Source organism: Onychostoma macrolepis, chromosome 03, assembly GCF_012432095.1.
Source record: "Onychostoma macrolepis isolate SWU-2019 chromosome 03, ASM1243209v1, whole genome shotgun sequence".
Classification (NCBI taxonomy): domain Eukaryota; kingdom Metazoa; phylum Chordata; class Actinopteri; order Cypriniformes; family Cyprinidae; genus Onychostoma; species Onychostoma macrolepis.
Genome location: NC_081157.1, coordinates 54397420 through 54423934, shown reverse-complemented (window position 1 = coordinate 54423934; position 26515 = coordinate 54397420). Strand labels below are relative to the sequence as shown.

The following is a 26515-nucleotide window of genomic DNA, read 5'->3' as shown; positions in this document are numbered from 1 at the left end:
TTATTGTCATTACATCCAGTGAAACTGTAGATTTTGCCAATGTATCCAGCTACAGATTATTTAAACAATAAATAAATAAATAAATAAATAAATAATAATTAAATAAGGACCATATTGCACATAAGGAAAAATAATAATAATAATAATAATTTTACACCATGCTGAGTGTTCAATGCTCAATATAATTGCACACAATTGGTTCTTCTTACATGTCAAGAATGTATTATCAGTTCAGTGTTCAGTGTGGTTATAGCTTTAAGATAAAAACTGTTCATGAATCTTGTGGTACGTGTTTTGATAGACCTGTAACGTTTCCCAGATGGCAACAGTTCAAATAAGTTATGTGCAGGGTGATACAAGTCCTTCTGAATATTATGTATTTTCTGCAGACAGCGGGAGGTAAAAATGTCATCCAGGGCAGGCAGCTGTTGTTTAGTGATGATGTTCTGCGCAGTCTTGATAACTCTCTGCAAAGCCTTTTTGTCAGCTGCAGAGCTATTTCCACACCACACCAGCATACCATGTGTGAGGATACTCTCGATGGAGCAGCAATAGAATGTCAACAAGAGCTGTTGCGACAGGTTTACCTTCCTGAGCATTCTTAAAAAGTATAGCCGCTTCTGTGCTTTCTTAACTAGTGCCGTGATGTTTATCGTCCATGTGAGTTCCTCTGAGATGTGTGTGCCCAGGAATTTAAAACGGAACACTCTCTCCACCATATCCTCGTTGATATACAATGGTGTATCTACATCCTGTTTCCTCCTGAAATCAATAATAAGTTATTTTGTTTTCTTGATGTTCAGGGCCAGATTGTTCTCCGTGCACCACCCCATCAGCCTCTTTATCTCCTCTCTGTAGGCACACTCATCGCCTCTGGTGATCAACCCCACCACAGTCGTATGCGAATTTGATAATGGTGTTGGTATTATACGATGGTATGCAGTCATGTGTATACTGAGAATAGAGAAACGGGCTTAGGACACATCCCTGTGGGACTCCTGTGCTGATTGTCAAAGTTGAGGAAGTATGTGAGCCCATTCTCCCTGACTGTGGCCACTCTGTTAAAAAGTCCTTGATCCACAGGCATATGTTATGCTGAATGCCTAGATCAGACATCTTGGAGAACAATCTGCTAGGTAAAATATATAAAGAGGCCCACACTCATTATTTATGAAAAGACTTTTGTGTCATATTTTTAGTTCAAGAAGTCTGCAATAAAGTAAACATTGAAGGTTTTCCTATTCTAATTAATGTTTGGGAGAGAGGTATCATATTCGGGTAAGATGCCAAATGAGGTTAGTGATGTATACTGTCTTTTACAATATTAGCCATAAATGTAATAATTCATCATCACAGCATCATATGTTCTGCCTATGTCAGTCATGAAAAAGTTGTGGGTGCTGAGTGATTGTCACAGGACTTTCATAAAAAAGACAATGGAAACTAGAAAAAGAAGCTATGAGGCAGTAAGAAAGATCCTACAGCATGGTTCACTTTTAATAAACATCTGTCAAACACTTTGCCACCTTAAAAATATGAACATGCCATACATGTGACATATCGCTCATACAAATTGTGGAAAAATGCCTTCCTGTGTTCATCACACATACTTAAAGAGTTTGGCTTTGATGCACTGCACATAACATGTTTTCTATGGTTGGAAACACTAGTAGTCTGGCAAGAGACCAGTAGGCCTATATGTAAAATGAAAAGCAGGAGTCATGAACTTAGAATTTACTTTAAACAAAGTGTTCTCTACATGTTCAATGAAAGACAACAGATTCACAACATTTATATTCAAGCACCTAACTGAGCATAATGCACAGTACAATACAGACACACTATTAAGCAATTAAGTTAATTTAATTGATTATATGATTATAAGAAACTGAGTACAGAATTGTTCTGAGTTCTAAGCCAATGCAAAATGTTGGTTTCAGATCAGTCATAAATCCAGGATGAAACTTTATGTCCAGAGAAGAGGATAGAGAGGCACCAGAGCTGACTGTACAAGCAAGAGATCTCAGATAATAAAATTAGCAGAGTATAATCACACAAACTGAAGCCAAGCCAAAGTAGCCCATCTCTGGTTTTTTTCATGATCTCTCTCTCTCTCTCTCTCTCTCTCTTTATATATAATCACTCAGAAAATAAATAATTTGATTAAGAACAATAGTAAACTCAATGAACAGGCTTGTCAATAGAAAATTAAAGGACTTTGCAATTCATGTTTGCTTTAGGTAGCCTAGCTACTGCTAATTTTAACTTAATCTATATCTGTTAATTGGAACACATACAGGACACTACAGACACAATGTGATACAGTGATATTGAAAAGAAAATACTTACATTTTTACTTCAGTTCGTTGAAGAGTTTGATCATCCATTGAAAGGAATGTCAGGTGTTAACGTGGGCGTGGTTTGTGAGCCTGAGATCGGAGTGTAAACTTCCCTAAAACCGCGTGACATACGCAGGTACGGACACCGCGGAATCAAAACGCTTTATTATGCATGATGCCAGTGTATACAACTGTTGAAAAACGTTTTTTAATCTATGACCCGTGGAATATCGCAGTGACGAATCTGTCGCCGTCTAACATCTGCTGGAAATCCAGGTAAACATACTTGCGTGCACGCGCACATCCCCAGTTGATCCATAACACCGGTACCCATCTCTGCTTACAAGAGAAGCAAAGAAGCATCAGTTGCAAAGCTACACGACAGTATTTACTGCATCTGCATTTACTAAATACATCATAAGTGGAAAAATAACTAGTCATTTTAAAAACAACAGTAAAAAATAAACCTGTCTTTCTTAAAAGTGTTACAGTCTCTTCTTCAGCTTCCTGAACAAGAACAGTGTGTAAAATGCTTTTACTTTTCTTCATGACAGAGTAAGCAAGTGACACACATGCATCATAAGACAAGTGAACAAACATACTATGAAACTCATAAGAAAGCACAACGATATAATTTAAATTATGAAGCAAAATGAAACAAGAATATAACTTTCTGACATTATCTTTGGGGAGGAACTCCATCTTTGAGTTGATCTGAATCTCAGTTGAATCTGCTGGTTTTGAAGATGAACTTTATTCACTGTGAAAACTTTAGATTATGTTTCTTTGTCATGTCGCTTGTAATGTCTGGTTATGACAAATTTATCCAGATGATATTTTACTGCTTAATACATTATTGTGTCACATTTGGTGATTACACGAATCAGACCTGAAAGTGCTGCATCTGAAGATGATCTGCTTGCTGTGATTGTTTTGTGTATGACTGTGTAGAGCAGAAGATTGATTGAAACGCTTCCCACATGCAGTGCAGTGATACGGTCTCTCCAGTGTGAATCCTCTCATGTGTTTTCAGATTTGATGACCGACTGAATCTCTTGTCGCAGTGTGAACACTTGTAAGGTTTCTCTCCAGTGTGAATCCTCTCATGCAGTTTTAAACAGCTCGCTGTAGTAAAGGTCTTCTCACACTCAAAGCACATGTACTCTCTCACAGCAGTGTGTATTTTCTGATGCACTTTCAAACTTTGTAGATGTGAAAAACTATTTCCACACAAATAACATGAATGTGGCTTCTCCTTTGTATGAACTTGAACAAAGAAGTCTGATGTTGCTATAAATGTTGTAGGACATTTGTTAATGTCATGATGTTAGCAATGTTCACTCTAGCAGTAACTGGTTCTAGCTGTTAGTCTGTGTTCAGTTTAAGGGGCGGGGAATAGTCTGGCGCGGGTGGAGGACGGACTCGAGAGAGCTCAGAGTTAGTTGAGAGACTGAGAGCTGACAGCAGCGAGTGCTACTCTTCCTTGTTTTGTTTCTGTATACGGCGTGGGTTACGGCCAAAACAGTAACCGCTTTCAGTGCTTTAATAAAGTTACAGAGCGACTGAGAACGCCTGGCTTCATTAGTAGAGAAACACTACAGTATGAACTGAGGTGATATACAGGCAAAGATGATGAGCTGCAGATGACAAATACAGTTAGAAAGGAGATCTAAGAGATCAGGAGAACATAATAATACAGATCGTATTATTAAAGAGGCAGAAAATGCAGTTGTGAAGATATAAATTGCTTATTACATAAATGCACAGGATATGTTATATGAGCAGAAGCCATAGAAAAAGTGAGTAATTTAACAGGAACAGAAGATAAACATTCACAATGGAAGGAAATGCTAATTAATGCATCTACAGACTAAATTCCATTGTTAAGCGTATGGTTATCTATAGAGGATGAAATACCAATAACAGATAAAGATAGTTGGAGCTGTTTGGAGCTAAACTGAAGAGCTTTGAGACCGCTGATTTACAAATGATAAGTTACAAATTTATGAATCATAATAACTTAAAAGAATGTATTTATTTGTTTATTTTACATGTGTTTACTATGTGAGAGTGTGTTACTGTATCAAGTCTTTTTTTAACCATGTAGCACACATTTTAACGCTGTCACACTCCTGATAATGTTTTGCTGCAGGTTACTGGCATCGACCAGCAGGTGGCGCTCGCCTGCATTCAAAGCCTCCAGAAATGAAGCACTTTTCAACACATCTGGCTACAAAGCTTCAGAAGCTTCATCTATCCACCACTAGTGAAACTGATCTTCTTCCTCTGAGGAGTAATACTAATAATAATAATAATAATATAAATATTGCTGTAATCTGGCCTGTTATTTGTGGAGAGTATTTTATTCTAATATTATATATACTCTTGATATGAAGATAATTCAGCATCAGATGTTTGAGTGTGAAACGGTCTAGTTTTAGTTCATTCAGGAATAATCCATAACAGCTTCATAATCAAACTCCTGTGACAGCAGGTCATTCTCAGAGTCAGATTTCAGTCTGAGATCAGAACATGACTGTCAGGAAGAATAAAGCATGTTCAAACTCTTTAAAGAGCGTGTAGAAATGTGTTTACCTGTGAGAAGTGAAGAGAGAAAGATCAGTCCCAGCAGACACAGATCACACTCATCAGCATCTTCTCTTTCTGTCAGTAAATGAACACTGGGACTCAGACTCTGAATGGAGCTGATAAGACTTTCACAACTACTGCTACCCTTTTTATTACCACTATTGCTTTCACTGTTGTGTAAATGAATGGCCAAAAAATAAATAAAATGCATGAAAAATGATTTTTTTAGTTGAATATGGTGTCATGTAAACGCTCCGTGAATGTGTGAGAATTCACAGCCATCAGTCCAAACTGGGTTCAGAGATCAACAGCTGTGTTTGGCTTCAGATGCAGCTCCTCTTCTTTCTTTAATTACCTGTGCGTCAAACAAACAGCCAACAATAACATGTTTCCAAACCTCAAGAGTGAGATCAGCGCTCTGAAAATATTATAAAGTGACGTGATGTGTGGCCAAGTATAATAACCCATACTCAGAATTTATGCTCTCATTTAACCCAACATACACACACACACACACACACACACACACTCTCTCTCTCTCTCTCTCTCACACACACACACACACACACGCACACACACACACACAGAGCAGTGACAGCCTTTTTTTTTTTTTTTGCAGCCACACTGAAGAAAGTCAGAAATATTCTATCATAGGCATATTTTAAAGAATCATAATCTCTGTGTGCAGTTGAAGTTAAGGCTTCATGAAAATCATTACATGACAGATGCAGATGATGAAAACGTGTTATATTTGTTGTTATGGGGGCTGGGGGCTCCCTATATAGTAAAATACTCCGGCTGTATGTGAAATCATACCCTATACCATAGGTCACTAACAGGCGGACCGCGGCCGGGTCCGGAGCCAGAAGCCGTCCCATATGGACCCGGACCTGCAGCCAAAACAGAAGGTTAAGATTTAAAACCTGACGGGGCGCTTCTATTTCAACCGGCGCAGCTTTTGTAGTCTTTACGGTAGTGGACTCTGGTCCGAATCCGTGAAGGCTTTTGACATAATGAAATAAATACCAAACGCTAATTTCTACTAAATCAAATTGATATCTAGCAGATCAAGGTCAGCTCTAGAGCTGTTTGGGTGCAGTCGTGCGTGCAGTGATGAGTCTGTGCACAGACAGATCAAACTTTCAGTGGCTGAAAAACAATGGCATTTTCAAACATTAGGAAAGTTGACGGGTCCTTAAAAAATCTTACATGTTACAAGAAAGTCTTAATTGTGATTTCAGGAGGTCTTAAACGTGGGGACTGAAAGACAAGAATTGCGATTAAACTTAAAAAAGCTATTCATTGAATAAATATGAGCGCTGCACATATCAAAGTCATCTGCTTCGCTGCTTTGTGGAGTCTGTCTGTTGGGCTTTGTGTGCTGCTGCCGTTCCCAAAGCGCCACCTGCTGGAAGAGAAGGGTTTTCCATTTTCAATCAGCTGAACGTCTGCTGTTGTCAAAGGCCAATGTGAAAATCAACCCATGTTTTTAAGCAGCAAACACGCAGAGTTGTAAATGTGAACCGGTGGATCAACAAGAAGATAATGCGTTATAAAATGTAAACAATTAAGGCAGTAAAATATGTTTATATGGTATTTAATTAATATAATACTTTATTGCTTTTGTGAAAACCTGCATCTGAACTGAATATCATGCTTTTTACAGTTAATTTTGTGCATGTCTTAAAAAAGGCCTTTAAAAGTCTTGAATTTAAGCTTCAATATCCTGCAGATACCCTGGCCTGGCAAAACCCATCAATTGTTTTTATATATAATTGTCCGGACCTCGGCTGGTGGGGAGGGTTCATTACGGGACCTCAAGCCGTTTTAGTTGAAGACCCCTGCCCTGTACCCTCATTCATATTCCCTACATTAGTCCACTAATACAGTCCACTGGACTCGAGCGACTGAATTCTGACTCTGAGCTGGAAATACTGCTGTTTTTATATAGTTTGTGTTTGCTGAATAATAATCAACTGACACTTAGAAAAACTGTCAGATCCAGCAGAAATGAACAGATTTATCTTGACCTAGCTTATATAATAATGATGGAAATATCACCATACATATACGTGTTTGATAAAGTATTTTTATTGTTGACAAATAAAACATAATATTACAAACAGCTGCTCAAATGGTTCAAACACCAGATTATCATTGCTGTCATATAGTAATAAACACTCACTTCATCGTGTAGCTTTACCTGTTCTCATAATTAGTGCAAGCTGAGAGTTAATTAACCACTCGAGATAATAGAGGCCAGTTGTTCAAAAAGATCAATCTGGATGAGTATAATCTGAAATATGATCAAGATTACTTTTGAACAACCGGCTCTAGATGATTTAATGAGAACGATCTAAGAGAGTAAAACTGTCCTCCGTTTGTTACGTTACTCTGCAGATCCTGAATTAATAATAAACACACACAGACAGCTACTGTACAACAACATGACAAACTGAGCAGAATAACCAAAAACTACAAATAAATCAGAGCTTGTTCCTTAACATGTTATATAAGGTTCATCTTCCTCTGCTCGTGTGGTGTCTGTGTAATTATTTGTCTGATTTGTGATGGTTCTTGTTCACAGAGGCATAAAGTTGACTGCAGTTTTGCTGATCTCCAGCTTTTGATCCTCCGATGGAAGCATAAGTCACTTTATCATCACAGCGAACCTGAATCAACATCACAGTCACTGTTTTAATGCACAATTATTACAGCATGCAGTCTGAGCTCAGTTCAAGACACAGATTCAGAAGAACTGCATGTAATAAAACTGATTCAGGTCATGTTGAGAGAAGACACTGATGGAAGATCAAGAAGTGTTTGCTCACCTTCTTCTTTTTGTCTCTGTTTTTACTGTACGCAGTAACTTCAGTATAAGTCAAATCATCTGTCTGCTCCTAAACATCAATGAAAATACAGCAAATCAAGCTGTTAAAGGCCCGTCCATCACTACTGTGTGAAGCAGACTCATTATTTTACACACAAGCTGAAAATGTTTCACTCCATTATGTGTAAAACCTTCAGGTTTAGTGAAAATCTATTATACAGACATGATGTTAGGATGACAGACCAATGACAGACAATTAACTGTCAAATATACACAGATATGAAATATACACACATTACTGAAGATGAATCATATTGTTCACTGTGAGGAGGATGAATGGAAATGTTGATTGTGTCATTGATTCTGTTATATGTATTTCTATCTGTGAGCTTTACAGCAGAAACAGTAGAAATATAGTAACTTGTCCTGATCTAATGTGACTAATATGAGTGTGACATTTCAGAGTCAGTCCTCTGTGGAGCTTATGGAGTTATTAATAACTCATAGATCAACCTACAAAACTCACCACAGAGTCATGAGTCGCTCTTCTGACACCTGAAACATAATGTGATGGGAATAGTTATGATCAAACACACATCTGTAAATGCTTAGTCAGATGTTTTGTATTTTTTGTCTGAATATGAGAAACTCTTCAAACTCACCGGCTCTTTTTTTACGAATCAGCCAAATAATCAGAGCAAGAATGAGAAGAGCGAATGAAGCGCCGACAACAATCACAATCACTGAGAGAGAGACACATTCAGCATTACTGTGTTTAACCAAATACTGAACAATAACAAACTACCAATACAATGATAAATGACACATTTAATAGCATAATTATCCTTGTTTATCATGAAAAACTGATACTTGTGATGAGGATTTACAGTAAGTTTATTACAGCTGTGCTCGTTCTCTGATCTACTGTCATTCACAGTTCAGTAGCTATGAAGTCTATATGTAAAAAGTTAATTACAACATTGTGAACACTGCATCAATATTACAGCATTATTAATCCTGACGTTCTCGGAGGTCGTCTTCACTACAGTCTATAACTGAGACACATGATGGTCAGGTTGTGTTTGTATGAAAGTAATGCTGGTTTCAGTGCTGCTAATAATCAGGCCGGTGTCTGATATACAGTGTTGCCGTGGACAACGGTGAATATTAGGGGATATCTGATGACTGAATGCTACAACTGACCAATCAGTATCAAGTTTTCCAGAGAGTTGTTTATTTGAGCTGAAAGTCATCTGAACACTAACAGACTGAACCTTAATTTATAGACTATACCTAATAATTATAGACATGATTGTTTAGGATCTTCTGGATATGAATGATGTCTCTTTGACATTTAATAGAATATCTTTTCACATAACAGTATTAGTTTTCATGTTTAAGGATTGTAGGTGATGCACGAGAGAATGAAATGAGAATCTGATGTAGATTTCAGATGAAGCGTGGCGTGAGGTAAAGTTTGTGATCAGATGCTCTAATAACTCAGAGAGGATTCAGTACGTTTAGATACTGATTTTAGTATGAATTCAGAGTCTGAAATGAGGATTCAGAACGTTTAGATACTGATTCTAGTGTGAATTCAGAGTCTGAAATGAGGATTCAGATAGTTTAGATACTGATTCTAGTGTGAATTCAGAGTCTGAAATGAGGATTCAGAACGTTTAGATACTGATTCTAGTGTGAATTCAGAGTCTGAAATGAGGAAGATGTATAAACACACCTTTCGGAGAGATTGGTGCAGTGTCTGGATTCAGTGTTGTTGCTGTAGCTGACGTTACAGCTGTTAAAACAAAATGGAAATAGAAAAATCATACATTAGTGAAAGAAGACAGCATTAAGACATTTATTTCACAAGCTGCTGTAGTCCAGAATAATATCAGTTATCAGTTTATATCAGTGTGATACCGCGAGAACCACCAACTCGCTTGGGACGTGGAAAGTGTCCGTAAGAGATGTAAAATGATGGCTCTACCCACAGAAGCACTTTCGTGCAAGGTGTAGTTTATTTACAGTACCGCAGGTACAAAAGTTCACGATTGATGGCGTGAAGAAATATACACAGTGTAATCACCAAAACACCCTAAAAAAAATACAAAGTAGCAAAGAAACAACAAACTGGAAAATAAATATGAAACATATATATACAAAGGGTATCTTCAATATACTCGCTTTGCTGGGTGTTTGCTCACGGCACTACTGTTGCACGCTCGCATTCGACTTGGTTAACAAGTGATAAATGTGAGTCTGGCCTCCCTTTTTATAGGCCAGACTCCGCCCCTTCTTTAGACGTACCATTTTTAAAACACTACATTTTCTAATAACCTCCGTACATAAACACAATAGACATATTTTATGAACACAAACGTAATTTCAACATAATAAACACAAAATAAAACCAATAATACACATGACTACGTTTCTCTTTTGTATTCGTCAGTCTTCAACACATTAAACACTGGTTTCCATGATGTAATAAGCGGTTGACGCTCAATCGCTCTGTTTTTTCCCGGCGTCCCCAGCAAGACTGACCACGCCAAACACTCATGACAAACAAACACGAAATACATGACAGACAAGACAATGCATGTAGTATGTATGATCGGGATGAATCTGGAACAGAGTAATGTATTGTGTGAAACTGTCCATGGGCTGTTTCACCCGCTCGGCTGGCAACCAAACAGCGGGGAGGGGAAGTCAGCTGTGTGTGTGTGTGTGTGTGTTGTACCCAGCGGGATATCTACTTCATCACAATCAATTATGGCGCTAACATGGAATGACTTTGTATGTTTATAATTTAAACATTTACGCTCAACCCCTCAATTCTATCATAGATATATACAACTAAAGAATGTATTTGCATCAGGTTTTATATGTGAGGAAAGCAAATGATTGAGGTCAACACATTCAATAATGTTTGATAAGCTCTTGATCTGTAGCTGGCACTGTAAAGCACTGAAATAATAAAGAAATACATGCATACCTTGTTGTTCAGTAAATACAGGTGTGTGTGCAGCTGCAGTCCTCTCAGAGTTTGGGGTGTTTAATGAATACTCACTTTCTGTACAAATAAAGCATGTATTTTTAGTTCATATACACCACATATTGAAAAAAAAAAAAAAGCATTGAAGTAATAAGAATTCGTCCCTGTTTGACTCGTGTGTTTGTTTCAGCAGTTCTCGTTATCAGTCGAAGCTCATACAGAATCAGACAGTCTGATCAGTGATCAGTTTCTTCACTGAACACTGTATTATAGGATGTTATTATTGTTTTGAGAGTTACATATTTAAGCATTAGACAGCTGTTAATTTAATGTCATCTAGGTTAATATTAACCTAATTACTCTGTTAATTACTCTGAAATAATTTTATGAAAGTTTTTTATCAATCTGTCTGTAAAGACTGTTTTACTCCCATTACACGCTGTGTGTTGAATGATAATGTGCTTCTGAAGCCTGTAACCCTGGTTTCTCTCTCATTGTCATTTTCACTGTCATTTAGTCATTGTGATTACATGCATTTATTAACATGAACAAGAGAGGATCCAGTGAAACTCAGAACAGTGAAAGATCATTGTTTGTCTGTACCTTGTGTAGAAGTTATTGGTGTCGTATTGGTGTCGTTGTAGTTGATTTTGTGTTGTGGACTGGAATCACTGGTGACGCTGGATCATCTCGAGCTGTGACGATGAATGTTAGTTCAGATTAATCAAACTGTAGAATATGATTATCATGTTTTAATTAGTAAACACACAAGATAACTCTAGCATCATTATATTATCAGATCTAACAGAGACTCTTCAGTAACTGATCATGAGATTGTTTTCTGACCTGAACTCTTGACAGTATATGTGACTGAGCTCTGGACTCGATCTCTGTGAGTAACACTGCATCTCCACTCTCTGTTGTGATCTTCATTCAGGAGTGTTGTAGTCAGAGTGATGTTACAGTGATCTGATGCTGATATCTGATATCTGGAGTCTGATATCTTCAGTTTAACACCAGCCTGATTCACCCAGAACAGCTCAATTCCCTCAGAACGGATCCAATCATCACAAGAGACTCCAGCATATGAATATGAATACAGCTGACAGAAGAGAGTCACAGAGCGGCCTGCACTGATCTCAGTCTGTGAGGATGATGAAGATGAAGAGACTGAAACACAGAATAACACACACATCACACACTCTTCAATCATCATCAGAGTTTAAATCAACAACTTACCCTTTTTAAATTGATCATATAATCATAAACTTACCATGAAGAACATGCAGAAACACACGAGCATCAGTTCCTTGTTTTTGTTTATTCACATATTGTCTGCAGGTGTAAAGTCCATAATCTTCTTCTGTGATGTTGTTGATGTTCAGAGAGCAGTCAGACCCCAGACTCAGTCTCTCATGTCTCTCTGTGTCTTTCTTCTTTATCCCTGAATTAATCAGTTCAACTGCTGCTGAATGACTGAATCTGTTATAGTTCCATGTAGTTGATCTGCAGTCATGAAGAGCATTATTACAGGACAGACGGACATTTTGACCAGAACTGATGAACACATGAGCATCATTCACTTCACTGGAACCTGAAACACAAGAACATCTGAGTGATCATCATATTATATATTAATAAATGATAACCTCTAACACAGCAGCATGAAAAGCAGAAGATTCAGATCACACAGTGTTGTTTCCTCACTTAATGTGAACAACACACTCTCCAGAAGAAGCTATTTTTCTTTATCAGAGAGCTGCTGAAATCACAAACACACTCTTGATATGAAGATAATTCAGCATCAGATGTTTGAGAGTGAAACGGTCTAGTTTTAGTTCATTCAGGAATAATCCAGTATGTTCTTTATGTAACACAAGAATAAACTGATCATGTTGAAATGAACTCTTTCTCAGACTAATTAAACTAAATGTCTTGTAGAGAAAAGACAGATTTCTTTACCTGAGAGAAGTGAAGATAGAAAGATGAGTCCCAGCAGACACAGATCACACTCATCAGCCATCTTCTCTTTCTGTCAGTCTTCCTCTTCATTATATGCTCTCAACTCTTTCTTTAAATACGATCAGCTCTTCCTGTGTTCGTTCACTTCCTCTGATCCTCTGACGGACTGAGTGTTTAAAATTGTGCTAAAGTTGCTGTTTAGTGACACGATGCCTGAGTGTAATGGAGAAGTGCTGCTATACATTTTGTGAAACTTGTCAGAACTGCGTATTGTTGACCAGATTTGATCTGAACACAATCTATAGGAGATACTTTTGCACAAGTGCATTACTGTTAGTTTCACCTCTTTCAGTAGGGGGTGGGGGGCAAAAAAATTGGCCTCCCCTTTGGCCCCCCTAAACTTAGAATCATATCACAGCAAACAATTTTGGGTGAAATGCGCAGTTTGTCCGGTAAACTACATATAAAAAAAAGAAAAACATCACCAGCTGCTAAATTCAAATCTGCGTTCGCTGGCTGGCACAGAATCGTATGTGATTTTGTTTATGAATGCAAGGACCAATCAGTGCTGTTTCATCACCGCGCGCTGACTGAATTCTCTGACTGACATTAATTCTCTCATCAGAAACAACAAAGTGAAGATGTACGAATGTAAGTAAGATATTAATTTCACAGTGTAAACAGCTTTAGAGATTATTATGGCAGTTTTTGAGAGTGTTTGAACTCGCTGGACTGAAGTGAAAATGTTCTTTGCTCTCTTTTTCTACAATGAAAGTGTTATAGGCTAATTAACTTACAGTGTTTTTATTAAATTCACATTAAATACACAGTCATATTCAAAGTATTTTATTGCATGACACCCATATCTGGTACTTTTAAGTAAAAAGAAGGGCTTTTATGCAGAGTTATAGATTACAGTATTAGGCTACTTTGCCCATCGCCCATTATAGACCAAATAACAATCTATAAAGGTGCAAAAAGCATTTACATACACATATTTGAGAATCGAGATATTTCATGATATATTTTGGAGATATAGCCTATCGAATAAAAATAATAATAATAATAATAAAACCCTGCTGACAAAAAAAACAAAAACAATAGACACCATTACAAAATTAGTAATGTTTTTACTGGTTATATAATGGGACTTGTATTGGTTTTACTGGAAACTGTAATGGACCCTGTGGGTCTCTGCTGGTAATTGGTTGCCTTCTATTGGTGGCTTGTTAAAACTAATAAATCCTAATGGAATATGTCCCAAAACACACTTCAGAAAACCATTTTTTAATGGTTAAAAGTTGATGGTTTGTAATGGTATTAGTAGTGGAAACCATAAAAATGTTCTATATCAGCCTTTCTATAAAAGCCTATATCAGTTATACAGTGGTTTACAGTGGTATAACCCTTCACTCGTGCCCCCTCAAAAATAATGAGTGCATGATGCCCCTGACACTACAATACTACATTATTTGTCAAATAAATGAAACATGATGAAACATTCATTTTAGTTGAAATTGTTATAGATTACTTTTAGAGATTGCAGTGATACATAACATGGTGAAAAATGACTGAATGAATACTACTTAAAGTAGGTTAAGATGAATTTTAATATTGTGCCCCCTAAAAGCACAAGTGGCCCCTGTCTGGCCCCCAGTTACTGTGGTCTAGAGCCGCCCCTGTCCTGCATTCCGTTAAATTCTAGAAATACAATCATTCAGTTATTAATCACAAAACTGGTTTGATGCTGAAAAGGTTTCCACTATCCATGACTCACTTTTAGAAAATGAATTAAACCGTTTTTAATGTAGTTTGAAATAATTAATATTCAGCTCCAGCTTGATCAAGCAGAGAGTCTTCACACACATTTGTATGAGACGTAACTGAATCATATCAACACACAGACACACATTATTTTCCGTCTCATCTCTGATGGTCATCTTGTGTCTCTTTGTGTCGTGGTTTGTGTTCTAGTGTTTCAGAAGTGTGTCGCTGCTGGCCGTGGAAACTCAGTTAGTTTGACCGCACTGGTTTAACCCACACAGATCTGAGATCATCTCTGAACCCAGTTTGGACGGATGACGCTGTGAATTCTCACACATTCAGATCACAGTTCCGCTTCTTTCTTTAACTGGCTTTCTACAACTGAAACTCAACTTTTTCCTTTCGCATAAAGGTTTGCTATAGCTGCTGCACCATCTACAAGTGCACTGTTAGTGTCATTGATTCAGAGTTTATTTCAATGATTTTATGTGAAGCAGGGTTCCTCATTCACACACCTGGCTGAAACTCAAAGACCTGGATTAGATGATTCAGGTGTGTTTAATTAGAGTTGTAAAGCGGTTCTCCAGGACCAGGAATGAGGAACCTGATGTAGCTAAAGCAGATTTATATAGACCCGCGGATCCCAACCCGGTTCCTGGACTCTCATCAACTCTGCACCTGCTGAACGTCTCTAGCAGGGGTTCCTACGCCGAGGATGGATTGGGAGATTTCACCAGCACGTTCAGCTCATGTTCTCCGGGCCGCTGGAAAACATGTCCAACTAAGTGCAGCTATCTGCTTCTTTGGGTAGGCGAAAAAGAGTGAATGTTTACAATATGTGGACAGTAACAGCTGACGAATCCAAAAAACTACAGACATACTATGATAAGTTTGGGGAGTATGTAATGCCAAAAGCTAACCTGATCTTCACCAGATACAAGTTTCACAAAAAAATACAGCGATGCAAATCAGGTCCGAGTCAGACGTTTAAGTTCAGAGTAAAAATACATTTTATCAATCTATAGATTTACCAATCTGAGTAATGAATCTGAGTTACCACATTTGAGTAATATAAGTCTACCTTTGAAATACAAACAAGCAATAGATAGATGCGAGAAAAGAAAAGGAGAAAGAAGTCAGGAAGTCCACACATTCGTATAGCTTTCAGTGATCAGATAAGAGAAGGGTCAGCCCCCTGCACTTATGCTTAGTCATGTTTAGCCATGTATAGAGTATTATAAAGACATTAGTAATCCTGCACATCTCTAATACACTAAGTCTGCAAAGCATACAGAAGCAGTGTGGGTTTTAACACCTTTTAGACCCCAGACCCTGCAAACATGTCACTGCGGGGTCCATGCTGGCTGTTTGTGGGCACAGTGTGCTCGGACCAGCCCACACCAAACCTAAACAGGCCCAGTGCAGGCGAGGGCCACAGCTTTGGGCTCACCGCAGGCTCTCTGTGAGCAGACCACACTAGCGGACTGTCCACATTAACCCCATGATGACCCAGTGTGGGTCCAGAGCAACTTTTGTACCTTTGGGCCCATGCAGGTTTTGTGTAGGCAGCCCTGTAATGCAGCTAGGAGAAATACTAACATTGACTGGCCCTTCTTTAGTCACTCAACTGAACTGGAATGGCGCAAACCAAAAGACACCTTTTCAGAACCTGTTGTTTCATATACTGCAGGACAGGGATCCTCAAATCTGGCTCACGAGATCCACTTTCCTGCAGAGTTTAGCTCTAACCCTAATCAAACACTCCTGAGCATGCTAATCAGTGTCTTCAAAGTCGGAGCGGTGGTACTAAAAAAAGTACCAGGTACTGTACACAGTGGAAAACCCCTCAAAAGTGAGCCGTACTGAACCGTACCGTGCCGCACCATGCAGTGGAAAAGCACCAATAAAGTGCCTGTCTGAAAATGCAGAGAAACTGAACTGTAGAAATGTGTTTGTTTGTTTGTTTGTTTCGGAGACAGCCGTATAATTTAACAATAATTTAATCTAACAAATTCTCATAATAATGAGAGACTTAATATCTCATAATTAGGTTCTCTCTCAGAATAAAGACTTAATGTCTCGTAATAATGAGATTTTTTCCAAGCAGACACCAAACAGTCAGAAAATGTTCTGTCGCTCATCTTCTTCTGTCAAAACTAACTTCGTTGCTCAGCACATAAAGACCAACTACCATTATTTCAGACTTTGGTGATCTGGTTTCGCTTATCTTCTAGTTATTATTTTATAAACTTTACAGCAACAAATCTGATGTTTCTGTCGTGAGAACTATTACATTTATTTTATCAATGAACAGTTCAATGCATCACTCATTAAGACAGGGACTTTATGCCACCTACTGGTGGTTTAGTGTAATATTTATTTATCCTAAACAAGCCAAGACCAGCACAAAACACAATCAGCACAATATCCTGCAAGTATCATTATAGAAAAAAAAATCACTTAAAATATTGAGAGAACATTTTTTTTTTTTCTCAAAATCACACTGTGTCCTCTTTGAATTAAAAGAACACAAACAATCCAGATGTAAAATTTTAGAGTCTGCATCAAATTAAATTTACAAAAGTGATTTTACATAGAAAATCAGTTAAATGCAAGCGTCTATATGTTTCAAATAAGTTTTGTGAAAACAAAATGTCAAAATATAAGTGAAATAATGTTCCATCATCATTCAACTTCACAGATATATTTATAGAAAACAACATAGTTATTCTGACCTGTACTTATTAAAATATGTAAAAGAAAAAAGTGATCATATTATATTTTATTATATTTGAAATGATTAAAATGTTATTGCTAACAATAGTTTGGGTAAAACTAGTGGTGTGAAGGATAGCGGCAAATATAAAGATTTAAAATGACAAATAATGAATATATTGGGACTACACTTTATATGATCCTTAAATATAGTATTTGAATATGTCCTCAAATGATTTTTGTTCTAAATATGCCTGATTTTTATTTATATATTGCTATAAAAAACCCTTTTTGTCTTTGACTCATATACTAATTGACACATTTACGCATCTATATCTGTCTATCATAAAAAAAAATAAAAAAAATAAAAAACTGATTCTAATTTCCAAATTTGTATTAATATTTCTAACATTATTCTGTTTCTTCATTAAAATAACAGCAGATATCTAGGAAGAAGTAAAAAACATTGGAAAAAATGCACCTGAATAAACAGAAGATTTAACTGCTTTCATTGATTCAACGTGACTCATGAACACACGACTATGACAATATATGATTTATCTGAGTTCTTCTTATAATTGTCCTTATAATAAAGTTTATAATAATGCGATACCTTTATCACTACTTAGAAAACTATGAAATATGTTGTGTGCCTTATTCTGTGTAAGAAGCCACATCATCTCACAGAAGGATTTCTTTCAAACACTCGACTGACGTGATGAAGTGAGTTTGGAGTAAAAACATGTTAAATGTGGTATTTTCACATGCTTTCAGAAGGAGCAGCATTTACTACACAGAGCCGTAGTTCACTGAGAAGCTACGCAAACCGCTGTCATTGTTGCAGAACGATGTCTTTGATTTCATTATCGCACGATTATATTGCTTACAATTGTTTTGCGTAGCTTGTCAGTGAACTACGGCTCTGTGTAGTAAATAGGGTGATCACCACCAAACAAACCAAATTTGTGTCGGACATGTTACCAACACTAAAACATAACCTGAAATTATTATGTCTAACTTAATAAAAACATTTCTATTCTGCCTTTCAGCTTGTAAAATAGATTTACTTAACCGAATTATCCGGAACAACGGCATGTAGATTGTTTTCTACATTTACATTTAATCCTTTGGCAGACACTTTTATCCAAAGCAACTTACAAATGAGGAGAGCAACAGAAGCAATCAGACCAACGAGAGAGCAACAGTGTACAAGTGCTGTGACCAGTCTCAGTTAGTCTAGCACAGCACACATAGACAGGTTTTTTTATTATTATTAATTAGACCAAAACTAATAGAACAGAATAGAATAGAACAGAACTGGGTTGCTGTTGGGAGAGGTGTTAGTGAGGCCAGCAGGGGGTGCTCACCCTGTGGTCTGTGCAGTGTCTCTCCTCCAGTAATGCTGGTGTGTGGTGGGCGTTCTGGCACAATATGGCTGCCATCACATCAGCCAGGTGGATGCTGCACATTGGTGGTGGATGAGAAGATACCCTCTCACAATGTAAAGCACTTTGAGTGCACAGAAAAGTGCTATATAAATGTAATTAATTAATTAATTAATTTTAAAAAGTGGCTGTTGTATATGAGTGAGGTGGTTTGCTACTTCTGATGAAGCGCTGTTAAATACAGGTGAAACTACCCCGCAAAAAAATTTACAAAAAGCTTTCTTAAAAAGGCAAAAGAACATATTTCACAGTAATTTGCCAGATATTTTCTCACCTCAGCTGTGAGATGTGTTTCAGACACTGAAGGAAACTCATCACTTCTCTCTCTTCCTCTGAACATCTTCTCAGATCTACTGTTTTCTTCTCTGTATGGAGCTTCAGCACTTCCAGGAGGACGGAGATCTTTCTCTCTGAGAGATCTATGATCCAGACATCAGGTGACTGGAAAACTGACTGTAATGCTGGAAGATAACTCCTGCCTGTTTGAGTCTCATAGTACTTCACATGAGAGCAAAGATCCAGCAGGAAATCACTCTGATCATGACGGTTATAATTAAAAGGGAAGGTTTTGTAGCTGCACACAGATGACAGCTGAGTCAAGAATCTTGTCCCTGCATCTTTGTCAGTTTCTACTGCAACAACACAGAGATTCAGCAGGAATCTGACTGAAGACATCCTTGCAGTACCGCCGCTCCCTATACGCAGAGTACGCAGTTTCATGTGACTTTTTTATTTTTTTAACTTCCATAATATTTAAGGGAGGGGGCACAACAATACAATCCTGCTTAGGGCATCCGTTTGGCCAGCAGCGGCCCTGCATCCTTGTCTCTTTATTAGAAATGCCCCAAACCTGATAATATACAATCAAGAACCAAAGCTTCATTCATTTGAGTCAACTTTCATTAATATACTACTGTACATCTAAATTGATTATGTTTTAGCTGAAATGCAGTGCTATATGGGATGTCATTTGTGCTAAGTCTGCAGGTATGGAGGAGGAGGATGGGGATTTTCTTGGAGGTACCCAGTAGAGCTGTGTTCGTTACAACGATGCATCACCACATGTGGAACACTGATATAATGAAGCAAAATGGCATACAAGACAAACTTTTTGACATTGTTTTGAAGATGAAGATGAGAGAATGAGAATATGAGAATGAGCTTTATTGCCAGGTATGTTTACACATACGAGGAATTTGTTATAGTGACAGAAGCTCCACAGTGCAACAGAAAGACAGCGACAGGACAGATAATAAAAGAATAATATACAAAATAGGCAATGTACAAAAAAGCAAAAACTCAATATATAATATAGACAATTATGTATGTGTACAGGTATGATATGTACAAATTTGAGATGTAAATAAGTATGTGTGATGTATAATAGTGTTGTGTGTTCCACGTTATTGTCAAGTGTTCATGAGATGGATTGCCTGAGGGAAGAAACTGTTCCTGTGCCGGTCGTTCTGGTGCTCAGTGCTCTGTAGCGTCGACCAGACGGTAACAGTTCAAAGAGGGAGTGTGCTGGATGTGAGTGGTCCAGAGTGATTTCAACCTTTTGCTCACTCTGGATGAGTACAGTTCTTGGAGAGTGGGGAGGGTTGTACCAATGATTCGCTCAGCAGTCCGGACTACCCTCTGTAGTCTTCTGAGGTCAGATTTGGTAGCTGAGCTGAACCAGACAGTTATTGAAGTGCAGAGGATGGATACAATGATGGCGGAGTAGAACTGATTCAGCAGCTCCTGTGGCAGGTTGAACTTCCTCAGCTGACGAAGGAAGTACAACCTCTGCTGGGCCTTTTTCACAATGGAGTCTATGTGAATGTCCCACTTCAGGTCCTGGGAGATGGTGGATCCCAGGAATCTGAATGACTCCACTGCAGTCACAGTGCTGTTCATGATGGTGAGTGGGGGGAGAGCAGGGGGGTTTCTCCTGAAGTCATCTCCACTGTTTTGAGCGTGTTGAGCTCCAGGTTGTTAAAGGGGTCATATAATGCTACATGTGCTTTTACAAGTTGTTTGAACTGAAATGTGTGTTGGCAGTGTGTGTGTTGTAACGGAGGTTGTCTTGCCACAAAAAAAAAATAACAAAGGTTAAACACAACAAAAAAAAAACACTATCTGGATCGGGAACCGAACTCGGGTCACCCATGTGATGACGCAGAGTCCTAACCGCAAGACCACATTTTGCTGATAATGATGGATGCACTCAGGCTTTATTCGACTCTCAAACCGAAAGCCTCAAAAGAGAAAAAAAACAATTAGTTATTGTTGTTCGGGCGCCAGACAAGAATATCCCTGCCACATTTTTACACTAATTTAATTCATCCCGGATAGCAATAGACAAACACCACCATCCGATACATACAAATAAAATGAAGACGGAACAAATACTACAAGAAGAGTTATAAGCACTTTCTTTATTTTTACTGAGGTAACGTTATAATAATCTATACAAGTTTTTATCCTCGTTAATCCCCAAGCACCACAATTCCACTATAGAAAGAATCAAACAAAATCAAACCAAAAAAACAAAAACAAAACAGCACTTTTTAAAGATGCAGAAATGAGTGCAATGAGTGTAGGTGTATCTGTGATTTGAGGAAACACTGACCAAGCTGGCAGTACGGGTGACTAGAGTGACTCGGGAACATCAGCAGCGGAAGCCAGTCTCGGCTCCTTCCTTTCCGACAACTCCCAATCACCGATTTTAGGAGTATGGTGCAAAACTCCAGCTCAAATCCCACATTAACAGACAGGCATTCACTGGCCAAGAGAAATGCCCGTTAGCAACAGGCTAAACAGGAAGCACCGAAGCACCATCTCCTCTCCACGATCCACACACTCCGGATCGAAAGATCCACCTGCAAGGACTGCCTCCAAAAGGTACGTAACTGGTCAGACCCCCCCTCCAGTCTATGAACCTTGCACTATATAAACATTGACTCCTCCTCTTAATTAGTGCTTGCCTCCAATCGGATTACATTTCATTAGGAAGGAGGCGATAGAGGAAAATGAAAATAAACAAAGGGGTAGTACAGAAAATATCTGTAATGCCACATTCTTCCCCCCAGGATGAAACAACCCATGGTTGTTAGGAGAAAGGAATTAAAACCCTAAGAATTCCTCCTCATCTGAGGTTTCTTGAAAGAGGTCCCGAAGTGTTTTCTTTGCTTGGTCCTCCAACTGCTCAGCTGTGGGAAAACACATTTTAAGATTGCACACATGTGCAGTGCGCACATCTTCTCCAGTTGCCTCCAATGCAATGCGGTAATTCAAAGGTCCAAGTGACTTCAGAACCCGGTAAGGCCCTTTCCATTTGGGTGCCAATTTAGCACTAAACTTGTTTTGTGCACTAGATTGAGGAAAGTTTCGAAGCCATACCCTGTCTTTGATCTTGAAAGTGCTGTCGCGTCTTTTTTTTTTATAGTTCCGGAGTTGACGATGTTGGGCTTTTCTGCTACTCTCCTTAACCTGAGATTGCAGTTGTTGTATGTGAGAGATTACGTCATAGGAGGTGGTGTCAGGAGTAAGATTTGGACCGTGCAGAATTTTATCCATTGGCCCTCTCAGTTTTCTTCCAAGCTGCAATTCTGCTGGGGTTACTCCAGTGGTTTCCTGGATGGCAGAGTTAATGGCGAATCTCATCTCTGGTAGGAACTGGTCCCATTTTTTGTGGTTGTCGTCCACATAGGACGCAATCATACTTTTGAGAGTTCTATTCACACGTTCCGTCATGTTTGTCTGAGGGTGATATGCTGTGGTTAATTTCGGTGTCACTCTCCATTTTTCACATACTTCTCTGAACACAGATGAGATGAACTGGGTGCCTCTATCAGAAAGAATGAAGTCTGGAACTCCCCAACGAGTTAAGATTTCTTTTCTGAAAATTGTTGCAATACTTTGAGCGGTGGCATGACGCATAGGAAAAAACTCAACCCATCGTGAGTAATAATCAACAAAAACCAGCAAGTACTCATTTTGCTGTGTACTCCGGGGTAGTGGACCCATTATATCAACTCCCAGCATTTCATTTGGTTTGGTGGTGGTAATTGACTGAAGTTTCCCCGCAGGTTTCTGGTTATCATGCCGGAGGGTTTGGCATTTCACACATTCCCTGACATGATGTTTCACATCAGTCCACATCCCTGGCCAAAATGCTACTTCCTGGAGCCGCTTATAGGTCTTATAAATTCCTCTATGGCCACTCAGGGGATGTGAATGATAGTGCTGAAGGAGAGTTGGCTGGAGACTGCTGGGAACATACACTCGATAGTGTATTTGATCATTTTTCAGGTGAGTTTTGTGATACAACTTGTCCTCTACCACTTCGTATTGGTCCATCTGAGGGCTTTGTTCTTCTGCTACTGTTTGTAATAACTTTGTTATTTCACAGTCTTTATGCTGTTCCTCCCACAGGACAATATCTGTCACTGGAATCTCTGGATGTTGGTCCTTCTTTTGCTTGGCGTAAATAGCTGTGATGGGAGAGTTTGCTGTGACTGATGACCTGGACAAAGCATCAGGGGCGACATTTAATTTCCCTTTACGGTACTCAATGACGAAGTTGAATTTCTGCAGTCTCAGGACCCATCGGATGAGGCGACTGTTGGTTTTAGTGGATCCCATGACCCATTGCAGAGCGGAATGGTCTGTAACAACCGTGAAAAGTTTGTGTTCAAGGTAATGTTGCCACTTTTCTAAGGCCCATATAACTGCTAGACACTCTTTTTCAGTTGCCGTGTAGTTGATCTCTGCTCCAGTTAATGTTCGACTGGCATATGCAATGACTTCCTCCCTGCCTGCATCTTTCCTCTGCGTGAGAATGGCCCCCAGTCCAGTGTCACTAGCATCTGTATATACGATGAAAGGAACTTGAAGATCAGGGTGGCCAAGAATGGGGGGCAAGGTAAGGCATGCTTTTAACTGGTCAAACGCTTGTTGACACTGTGTCATCCATTTAAACACCTGTCCCTTTCTTTTCAGGGAATTGAGGGGCTCAGCAATTTTTGAAAAGTTTGGCACAAACCGGTGGTACCAACCGGCTAATCCCAGGAACCTCTGAACCTCCTTCAAGGTGTTGGGAGCAGGAAAGGCACGAATGGCCTCAACTTTACTTGGATCGGCTGTGATACCCTTATTGCTCACCACATGTCCCAGAAAAGTGATTTCTGGAAGAAAAAAATTGCACTTTTTCAAGTTAATAGTCAAACCGGCAGTTTCCAGCCTGTAGAGAACAGTTTTCAGGTCACAGAAATGCTGGGCCACTGAGGGAGAATAAATGATAATGTCGTCAATATAGACAAAGCATATTTTCTTTCTTAGCTCCCCCAGGACTGTCTCCATCAACCTCTGGAAGGTAGCAGGTGCATTTTTTAACCCAAAAGGCATAACATTGAACTGATATAGACCTGCAGACACAATAAAAGCAGTCTTGGCTTTACTATCAGGGTCCATTATCACTTGCCAATATCCACTGTTGAGGTCTATGGTAGAGAAAATGTATGCCCCGGAGAGTGATTCTAGGATCTCCGTGATGTTTGGGAGAGGGTAAGCGTCATTTTCTGTAGTTGCATTGACTTTACGATAGTCTACACAGAACCTTAACTTTCCATTTTTCTTTGGGACCAGAACTACAGGTGAGGCCCAAGCAGAATGTGATGGCTCCACAATTCCTTCTTTCAACATTACCTCCAATTGTTCCTCCATTGCTGCTTGTTTGACAGGAGATAACCGATATGGCCGTTGCTTGATAGGAACCTGGCAGGTGGTATAGATGCGATGTTGCAAGACATCTGTTCGCCCAGTTCGGTGAGTACATACTCGTGGATTGTTTTCTAGAATCTGAAGTAGTTGTTGCTTTCCATCCATAGGTAGATGCGCTTTACTTACAGCATCTCTAATTAATATTGCATCGTCCACACTGTCAATTTGTAACATGGTCAAGAAGGGTTGGGGAGGAGGAACAGCACTTAGCAAGGTCAAGTTTAGTTTGCTTTTGTTGGTTCTTTTCCCTTCCTTCATTATTGGCAAAGTCACCAGCGGTTCACTGGCAGTTCCAGGTTGGAATGGATGTTCTACAGCAGGGTCAGACTTGAAAGAATATTTTTGTTCACTGACATTAATTTGCAGGCCACTAAAAAAGATGAAGTCCAAACCCAGGATGATGGCATAAGCAAGAGCTTGAGAAGGGAGGACAACAGCAGGCACTGTAATGGCTTTATCGTGCAGATGAATATTAATGTTTATCCATCCTAAAGGACTCTCAGCTTTGCCATTCGCCAGGTAGAGAGGACCACATGACCACGGTTGGAGCTGAACAGGGTTTGCAATTTGCTTCATAAGACTCTCGTGAATTAACGTATAGCTTGCTCCAGTATCCACAATCGCTTTCCCCGACCAGGATTCAATACGAATTGGAACTACTAATTGTTGTGGTATGGTCATGAATGCATTTGATCGTGAAGGGATTGAAATCTGAGTTTCCGCTTGTGCCTGAGATATTTCAGAGGCTGCCACATTATTATTGGATGGTCGTCCTCCTGATTTTGCAGAGTGGTGAGCATACTTTCCTTGTGTGAAATGTTGTTGACCAGAAGACTGCTGAGAGGGTGGATGTACATACATTGGGCAGTTGCCTGGAGGATGTGGTCCATTACATCTCCAACATTGAACAAACGGTTTCTCAGCAGATCGGTTGGATAAGTGTTTTTGTGAATTGGCTTGTTGTTTAAAACCCCCACGACCTTCATACCGAAGCTGTTCTTCATGGTCTTTTTCCAGTTGGTGTCCGAGTCTAACCAAATCTTCGACAGTATTAACACGACTACGCAGCTGGCTTGCAAGGTAAGGCTTAATATTTTTTAGGATCATTTTCACAATCTTGTTTTCCGTTAACGTGAGTTTCCATCTTTTACACAGTGCTCGATAAGTGAATGCAAAGTCTCTTACTGATTCTTTCTCCCCTTGAACTCTAGTGCGGACACGTTCAGCCAGCTCGTCCTCATAGTCCTCAGACAAAAAAGCAGAGAGAAATGCAGCCTCAAACTCCTTCCAAGTGCTTATATTGGAGCGACTTACTTCCCACCAGTCACGTGCAGTACCATGCAACACTGTGCGGAAGGTAGCTAAGAGATCTGCATCTGTCAAGGGATGTAGAGCCAGAAAATCTTGACACTTAGTCAAGTACAACAGGGGGTCAGCATCATCGATAGGCCGCCCAAATGTGGGAAATGTTAATTTAATGTGGTCACTTTTGACCAGAGGCATTGATAGAGAAGATAAAACATTCTCTATTGGATGTGCATCAGAAACTGGAGTTGGTTTTCTGCTTGCTCTTCAGCCTTTTCCTCCATGAACACTTGGAGATCATTTTGCAGCTCAGTCACACAAGTACGACATTTGTGAATTTGTGTTTCACATTGCTAAAGATTTGTGGTTACATGATCAAGGCTACCCTGAAGTGTGCGTTGGATAGCTTTCATATCCTGTTGCACCTCCACCCGTAGCTGTTCCACCTTATCCCGGACTACAGAGGTGAAAGATTGTTCCATTTTTTGAATTTCCTTTGAGATCATCAGTTGCACAGCCTTAATCAATTGGTCGGTCTCGGCTGCCTCTTGTTGTTTAGCTGCAGTCATTAGGGTGACAACCTGTTGATTATTGGTCTCCACCTTTGCTGCAAGATCGGTGATCTGGTTCTTATGGTGGGAAGATGAGGCCTTCAGTACCTGGGTAAGCTCATTTACAGTTTTCTCCTGTCTTTTCATGAATTCCATCAGATTGTCCCAGTTACCTTGCACATGAGCATTAATTTGTTGAATTCCCCTCCCAGGGGTTGGAAGGATACCAGGAAGATCATGCTGAGCCATTG

The 26515-nt window shown here is 39.1% G+C and overlaps 1 protein-coding gene and 3 long non-coding RNA genes across 4 annotated transcripts; 3 read left to right on the top strand and 1 right to left on the bottom strand.

The window, feature by feature from the left end:
- Positions 1-11371: 11371 nt before the first annotated feature.
- On the bottom strand, positions 11372-12844 carry LOC131536903 (uncharacterized). The gene is made up of 4 exons (XM_058770078.1): positions 12719-12844; positions 12030-12350; positions 11603-11926; positions 11372-11451 (listed from the first exon to the last, which is right to left on the bottom strand). The coding sequence occupies exons 1-4, from the start codon at positions 12777-12779 to the stop codon at positions 11372-11374; spliced, it is 786 nt and encodes a 261-aa protein (XP_058626061.1). The 5' UTR covers positions 12780-12844.
- An 8806-nt stretch (positions 12845-21650) lies between these two features.
- Positions 21651-22584, top strand: LOC131536605 (uncharacterized). The gene is made up of 3 exons (XR_009270021.1): positions 21651-21945; positions 22073-22295; positions 22455-22584. It is a non-coding gene; the product is annotated as an uncharacterized LOC131536605 (long non-coding RNA).
- Positions 22585-22872: 288 nt separating this feature from the next.
- Positions 22873-23482, top strand: LOC131536610 (uncharacterized). The gene is made up of 3 exons (XR_009270026.1): positions 22873-22938; positions 23062-23292; positions 23379-23482. It is a non-coding gene; the product is annotated as an uncharacterized LOC131536610 (long non-coding RNA).
- Positions 23483-24056: 574 nt separating this feature from the next.
- On the top strand, positions 24057-25943 carry LOC131536601 (uncharacterized). The gene is made up of 4 exons (XR_009270017.1): positions 24057-24192; positions 24274-24453; positions 24775-25488; positions 25620-25943. It is a non-coding gene; the product is annotated as an uncharacterized LOC131536601 (long non-coding RNA).
- The last annotated feature ends 572 nt before the right edge of the window (positions 25944-26515 follow it).